Source organism: Eurypyga helias, unplaced genomic scaffold (genome assembly GCF_000690775.1).
Source record: "Eurypyga helias isolate BGI_N326 unplaced genomic scaffold, ASM69077v1 scaffold23521, whole genome shotgun sequence".
Classification (NCBI taxonomy): Eukaryota; Metazoa; Chordata; class Aves; order Eurypygiformes; family Eurypygidae; genus Eurypyga; species Eurypyga helias.
The window spans coordinates 62-7,970 of NW_010230473.1; the positions used below are offsets into that span (position 1 = coordinate 62).

The 7,909-nt window shown below is 53.0% G+C and overlaps 1 protein-coding gene across 1 annotated transcript; it reads right to left on the minus strand.

Annotated features, from left to right (window-relative positions):
- Window positions 1–2,601: 2,601 nt before the first annotated feature.
- On the minus strand, window positions 2,602–7,906 carry LOC104516446 (activin receptor type-1C-like; the record flags this gene model as incomplete). Its single annotated transcript, XM_010160772.1, is given in 8 exon segments — window positions 2,602–2,727; window positions 3,528–3,658; window positions 4,146–4,270; window positions 4,607–4,763; window positions 5,533–5,700; window positions 5,870–6,011; window positions 6,013–6,047; window positions 7,861–7,906. Coding segments are annotated over 8 exon segments (930 nt in total), but the record flags the coding sequence as incomplete, so codon positions are not given.
- Between the last annotated feature and the right edge of the window lie 3 nt (window positions 7,907–7,909).

Sequence of the window (7,909 nt, forward strand, 5' to 3'; positions counted from 1 at the left end):
CACACGACTACTGGCGTTCCATGATTCCCAACTCCAGCACGGGTTGGCAGCGCCGGGATGGTGCGTGGCGCTGCCAGGAGCGGATGCTCGGGAATAGGCAGGAGGCGTTTGTGGGGTTCCTCAGGTCATTCAGGGACTGCCCATACTGGCAGGTCACCGGGTGAGAGCGCGCCGTCACGCAGCAGGCTTCGCTCCTGGCTATGCCCTCCTTGCTGCTCACTGTTTGCACGCGTATTCTAACACCCCACTCCGGGTGCTCACAAACTTGTGGCTCTTTTTTCTCAGCAGAAGGAGCTAACTGGGCCCGCACGCGCCGGGAGCTCTGGAAAGACGGACCGTTCCCTTTGGGGCACCTTCCCGAGTGCCAAAGCAGGTCTGCAAAGTTCCCCTCGCCTCCGCCGTTCAGAGGCCTCACCGGGCACGCTGTTTATAGCCGCTCCTACTCCACCGCCCCTGATTTCAGACACCTTATTCTGCAGCTGCAGTCAGAGCTGGTTGCAATGGGTAAAACATTTCCTTTTCTCACTAAAATAATGATCATCCTTGATTGGTCCTTTTTAGCAGGTTTTCTTTCCGAGTTGCACTCTACAAGAACAAACGCTGGATCTTACGTTTGCCAACGTTTGGATACTCCAGGCAGCATCACGCTTTGGATCATCCGGCCGCAACGATTACCCCTCGAACAGCTGAGCCATCGCGCATCTGCTGAGCTCCCTGCCGCAGTTCAGGCAGCTGAAGCAGGTCAGAATTACACCTGGTGGGATGGCTTCGTGTCTCAGAGAGCATGCTGGAGAAGAAAAACCTACAAGCAATCCAGTAGAAACGTTCCCCCCCACCCCAGCTAACAGAGCAGAGAGCAAGGCAGCGTTGCTTAACACGGGGAGTGCTACAAGTTCTGCCGAAGTGCCCTGCACGAGAGCCCGTTTACGGGGCACTCAACATCCACGGAGCCCGTAACGTCCCGAGCGTGGAGGGTGAAACATGGAGGACTGACAATACTGACCATCCCGCTCGGCCAAGGTCTGACCCAGCCTTCCCCGTCAGAGCCCCGGCTCAAGAGGCCTCAGCTGAAGGACCGATCTCAGTGCCGTAATCAGCTAACAGCTCGTTCCACGGAGCCGCGGGTGCTGCACCGCGTTTCCGCAGAGCTCTGCTATTCTGGAAATATCTCTGGGCTGTGTTTCCACGGACCACCTGGGTTTAAAAACATGTAAAGAACCTCATCATAAGGAGATGCAGAATTTGGGCTATTAAAAATATTAAAGCAACATATTCCAACGTGTGGACGGCGGAGCGGGGCAGAATTCACAGAATGCCAGAACATCAGTGAATTTGGAAAAAACGCCTGCTTTTGATAGCTTGCAGTATAATGGAAATGTGAGGAGAGATGTGAGCACTTTTCAGCCACCCGGTGCTGCTACAGAAAGCCACACGAAACCTCTGAACGGGCCGCATCGGCGTCGTGCAAGGACAGCAGCGCTTTGAATTTACATTCTGAGGCGCCTAGGCTGCGAGCAGTGACCCTGGCAAGTGCAGGTACGTTTGAAACATTAAGTGCCAGGACCCAGGCTGGTAGCAAGCACATTAATCTCCAAAGTGACGGGCACCGCTCCAGCGAATGGCCTCGAGCAGGAGCTCTGGCGTTCCCGGTGGCGGGGGGGTCCCCATCCTCCGACACCGCGAGGCGGGCTGCGCGGTACGGCACCGCAGCGAGAAGCGAACCTCTGCCAGGTTTCAACCGCTTTCCTGGAATTCATTGTGTTAAAACATCAAAAGGCACTAAAAAAAAAAATCGGATGCCAGCGACAAATTGGCAAGATATCTTTTAAAAATATATACTTTCTCAGGTTTGGTAGAATTTCCCCCAGTCCACCCCCTACGTTTCTACTGGAAAAGTATTGCCTCTATGATTTTTCCTACTAGCTGTTACAATTAAAAGTTGTCCCTTGATTGATATGTTCAATGAGCAAATGAACCGAGCAAAAGAACGGCAAACCCCAGCTATAATAGTGCATGAAACCAAGACAACAAAAATAAAAGCTCATGAAAACCTGACTCAAAGCTTTTGCTCGCAATACAGGAGCTCAGTGGAATTTCCACCTTTTGTTCATTTGCTTAGGTAGCGATAAATACGGTATTTTAAAAAGCATTTTGCTGACAGCCCCTTTTCAGGTTCCTGCGTAAGAGCACGCAGCAATCTCGGTTGAATTTGGTTTGAGGACAAAACGTGGGGTTTCTGTGGCAGGCTCTCACCACCACCAGCTGTTCCCGACACGCCCGGGGGGCGGCCAGGATGAAAAGCACCACGGCGAAAGGAACAGTTACACTGCCGTGGTGCTCCAGGCGCCTTCCCGCGGTCAGCCTAGCGCCCACTTTCCTCCCGAAAACCCAAGCAAGTCATCAACCTGGCGTGTAACGCACGAACCGCGCGTCAGGGTGCCCCTTCCAGCGGCTGAGGATGAAGCCGGGTGTCAGTGCTCCGGGCTGGGCACCCGAATGCTGAACCACGTGGCGTGAGGTAGACCAAAAATCAAAATAATATCACATGTCGAAAGATGAACAGAAGAATTGGCTCCCCTTCTCTTCCCGCGGGGAGCTCCGTCAGGCCTTGGAGTCCTCCTGCACGCAGAGCTGCGAAACGGTCTTCTTCACGCGCAGGGCGGTGAGCCGCGCCGCGCCGTTGGCGTACCAGCACTCCCGCATTATCCTGCCCATCACTCGCAGCGCCTGCCCGGCAGAAACGGGGAGAGCGGGTCAGGAATACAGCTGTCACCTCCTGCCCTTCGCTTTGAACACGCAACAGCGGAAGATAAAATACAGCTCTTCGAAACGGGAATACAACAGCAATAAATCAGAAGGATATTGACCACTTGGAGCGTGCCCAGAGGAGGCCACGGAGATGATCAGAGGGCTGGAGCACCTCTGCTATGACGAAAGGCTGCGAGAACTGGGCTTGTTCAGCCTGGAGAAGAGGAGGCTCCGAGGAGACCTCATTGCAGCTTTCCAGTATCTGAAGGGCCTACAAGGGTACGGGGAGAGTACTTTTTACAAGAGCCTGTAGTGATAGGACAAGGGGTAATGGGTATAAATTGAAATCAGGGAGGTTTAGATTAGATATCAGGAAGAAATTCTTCACAGAGAGGGTGGTGAGGCACTGGGACAGGTTGCCCAGAGATGTTGTGGATGCCCCATCCCTGGATGTCTTCAAGGCCAGGCTGGATGTGGCTTTGAGCAACCTGGTCTAGTGGAAGGTGTCCCTGCCCATGGCAGGGGGGTTGGAACTAGATGATCTTTAAAGGTCCCTTCCAACCCAAACCATTCTATGATTCTATAATATCCTAAATTAGGGCCCATATTCCAGAGCGTTCAGCGTTTGGTTTAGTTCGCTCTACACTGATCTGGGAGCCGGAACAGGGTGAGACATCTGAAACACATTTAAATTCAGGAGAGGCTGGACATCCAGTTCCCTTTGTCCCATCGAAAAATTCAGTCTTAAGTTTCGTAATAACCTGGAAAAGTGCTTTTACCTCACAGCTTTGCCACTGGTTCGGAATATTTGGCCTGAGCTTCTGCTCACAAACTACCCTTCTCATGTCTTCTATCGAAGGATCAGAAGGCACAACGTCATAGTAAGGCAACTGGTATTCCTCAGTGACCCCTAGGAGAGATTTAACATGTAGGTAACAAAATCCAAAGAATAAACTCTCAATTGTTTGGTTTTTATGTGACAGAACAGAGGAGCAACTGGGGCCACCTTGAACAGAGTTTACTGCCACACACTGCCAAGATGACTGAGCACAGGGGCAGGGTCACGGATCACAGAATCACTGGATGGTTTGGGTGGGAAGGGACCTCAAAGCCTCCCCAGTGCCACCCCCTGCCATGGGCAGGGACATCTTCCATAGCCCAGGGTGCTCCAAGCCTCATCCAGCCTGGCCTTGGACACTCCCAGGGATGGGGCATCCACAGCTTCTCTGGGCAACCTGTCCCAGTGCTCCCACCCTCTGCGGGAAGAATTCCTTCCTGACATCCAATCCCAACCTCCCCCTTCCAATTTAAAGCCGTTACCCCTTGTCCTAACTGCTTCTGGCTTCTTTAAGACAAAGGCGGCCTGGACTGCGAGCGGAGACGGCCAGGCACCTCACCTCCGACGGAGCACCTTCGGGCTATCTCCCAGTACACCAGCCCAAGAGAGTACATGTCTGCGTGCTTGAAGGACTCGAAGATGTTGGTGTTCATCACATCGTCAAGGATCTCGGGAGCCATGTACCTTTGGGGTACACAGAGGTCAGTTTGCTAGGGGGAGTGGGCACGAAGGACCGCGCCACGCTGCACCAGGGCCAGGGAGAAGCCCATCCTAGTGGGAAAAGGTCCTACCAACGCGCAACATCCACACTGCTGAGCAACACTCGGCGTGGGATGGCGAGTTCTGGCCCAGGCACGGGCCTCCCGTGCCCATGTAGCGGGGACAGAGGGTTTGGGGCTGTTGCCAACGCTCGGCAGACACTGAAAGCAGAGGGGGAAGTCCCCGACGGAGGAAAGTGCTGAGAGGAGCCGTCCCCACGGGGCGAGCCAGGCTGGCGGCCAGGGGCCCACCCTGACCCACCTCCTTGTCCCCACGCGGGGGTTCTGGGGAATGTCGATGGTGTTGAGCACCGAGTCGTGCTTCACCGCCAGGCCCAGGTCTGCGATGGCGCAGCTTTCGTTCCTCTTCACCAGGATGTTCTTCGATTTCAGATCTCGGTGCGCAATCGCCGGCTTGCCTGTGCCCAGGAGAAGAAAATGCCATCAATTTGGGTAACAACAGTATGAATTTCAGTATAACGAGCAAGGAAGCAAAACCAGATTTATTCAACTTTGTTATTATACCCCATAGAAAACATTAAATCCTGTTTTGTACCAAGGAAAGCTCTGCTAAATGACATAAAATTAAAAAGAATGTATCTTGAGGGCATTTGTGTTCCAATATCTGTATTTCTTGAATAAAACAGAAAAAGAAACTGTAAGTTCACCTTCCACATTCGTTTGGAGTAACAGGTTTAAATGGAAAGAGGGAGATGGAGATGGGACATCAGGCAGGAATTCTTCCTGCAGAGGGTGGGAGCACTGGGACAGGTTGCCCAGAGAAGCTGTGGATGCCCCATCCCTGGGAGGGTCCAAGGCCAGGCTGGATGAGGCTTGGAGCACCCTGGGCTATGGAAGGTGTCCCTGCCCATGGCAGGGGGTGGCACTGGGGAGGCTTTAAGGCCCCTCCCCACCCAAACTGTTCCATGGTTCTGTGATTCAGAAAATCCTTCACAGCTGCTCCCACAGCCATCCGCTTAGAGACACGGAAGGAGGCGCAGACAGGGGAGGGGGAAAGACGACATTCCGGTTCTCCCTTCATACCGCACCACGTACGCTAATACTGTTTCTTGTGGTGTAACAGCTTGTAAAATGCTTCGCTTATACCACGTAACCCACAAACGTCTTTGCAAATAACACTGAAGGTCCCCAAAATACTGGAAGGACAAGTGGGAGGGGAGCACTCGCCTTGGGTGCCGACGATCTCCATGTGCAGGTGTGCCAGGCCGCTGGCCACTGAGAGGGCCAGCTTGACCATGCCCTCCACCGTCACCGTGCCTCTGTTCAGGTAGTCGAACAGGGACCCTTGCTCGTGGTACTCGGAGACAAGCCAGAGCTGCGTCCACGTCCCGTTATCTACCCGGAGGAAGCGAGATTATTCACTTTTATTGAAAAAATCAGCCGGTCAAAGCCTTCCCCGTTCTGGGGCCGGCTTAGTTTGCCGGTCACTTTGCTGGGAAGGAGCCCTGGACAGCCAGAGCAATGCCAAGGACCGCTCGGACCTCCCACCCAGCTGGCAGCATACCCTTGTTATCGGCAGCAATGAAGCCCAGGATGTTCTCGTGCCTCAGCATAACCGTCTGATAGATTTCTGCCTCCCGAAACCACGACCGTTCGTCCCTGGAGGAGAAGATTTTCACAGCTACGTCTTCCCCGCACCATTTTCCGCCTGGCGATGGTGCGCTGTACGAGCAGAGGTAAGCCTGGTTTGGAGAGAGGAGACGGGTGTTTGAAACGCTTCAGCACCGGCCCTCGCATCCCAGAGCCCAGCTGTGCTCGTGACTTTGCTTTCAAAGGGCACCAAGGGAAAACCCTCTCCCCACCAAAACCCCCTCATCGTACTTAACGTGATGTGCCGGACAAGCGTACGCCGCGCCTGTCACGGGGTACCACGAGCTCGTGGCAGGACGCGCGAGCCCTCCCTGCCGCCAGCGCCGCGCAGACCGAGGACCACGGCATCGGGGTCCGGGGCGTGCTGGGGACCAGCCTGCCAAGGGGCACCAGGGACCCCGCGCACTTGGGGAGCAAGGCCCAGATCCCTCCACGAGCCGTAACCCCGTCAGGGTGACAGCAGGGATTACGGACCCTTCCAGACAACGGGGGCAGAGGAAAGAAATGGAAAAGGTCTGCCAGGCCACTGCCACCCGCCCTGCCCAAAGCCAGGTCTCCTCCCCTCACTGTCCCAAGGAAACCCCCACACGCCCGCATTTTCCAAAGCCAGGAGACCCGTATGACACAGGGACCCTTTTTTCCCCAAACTCTCCCTCCCTAATACCAAGTAAAAAATAGTTAAAAAGAACAACATAAACCACAGTAACAATAAAAAAACGGCCTGAACTGCTCATTTGGTTTGGTGTGGACTCTAGTTTGCTTCACAGTCAAGTAACTCGCCTGTTCTAGCTGAAATTCTCAACAAGAAAAATAAATTATCACAGCAGTTCCATTTTGTTTTGCTAACCATAAACCCCTCGTCTGATCTGATACTGTATTTCTTTGGGCCCTACAGAATTTTAGTGTTTTTTTATACATAAGGACAACCTTGCTTTTAACAGAGCAAAATAACACAGAAGAACTATGGTTTGAAGGTCAGCTTATTCAAATGTACTCAAATTTTCCCTCCGGTTTCCCTGGCAGAGCCCTCACACCCTCACCCCTGCACTCCCTTTGCCTCAGGCTGCGCCCACCGCGGGTCAGCACAAACGAAGCCCTCCTTAGCTCAGGGATGACTACCGACAGCTAAGATTTCAGCGTAAATGAAGCCAAAGTTTACTCATTAGATCCGTGAAAAAACATCAGGGAAGGACAATAAATTAACCCTGAAATGGATGTGGTTCATGGAAAATAACAATTAAATTAAGCACCATTTATAAATCTTTCAGTTATAAATAAAACTAGGGTTAATTGACATATTTTTCAGGCAAATAAAACCTCTGGTTACAGAAAACTGGGCCGTGCACACCCAATGTGGCACCACCTGTGCTGGAATTTCTGAATTCCCACTTGATTTTTGCATTTCTTTGATTTAAGAAGTTCTCGGTAGCAGCGGCAGCATCACAGTACAGGGTGTCAGAAAGGGGCAAGAATATTGAAAAGCTTGGTGTTCTGCTCGACACCAAGAATTTGGAGTAACGCTACTTTGGCAGCGCTATGAAAACGTCAGGAGTCGCATCATTCGGTTGCATTTACGACGTTTTATTATGTGTTGCCTTTTGTGGGGGGACTTATTTCCAAACCAGCTTCTGAACTCTTCAAACAGAGTCAAAACTCTGCAATTTGACAGAAAAAGAGCAAACTAAGCCCTTTCGCGGCTCAAGGTGCGGCCGAGCACATCAGCACAAAACCTCCCTTGACACACAACTTGTCAGTGGTGGAGGAGCCTGAGATAACCCGCACCCCCGCCGCGCACCCCAAAGCCGGCAGGCAGCCCCTCTCGTCGCCCTCCCACCAAGGCGGGTGCTCGCCTTCGCAGCGAGCATCGAGATTTGCTGCAAAACCGGGCGGCGAAGCCCCCCTTACCTGAGCCGGAGCCGGAGGTTGTCATGTCGTAGATGAGATCCTTCAGCGT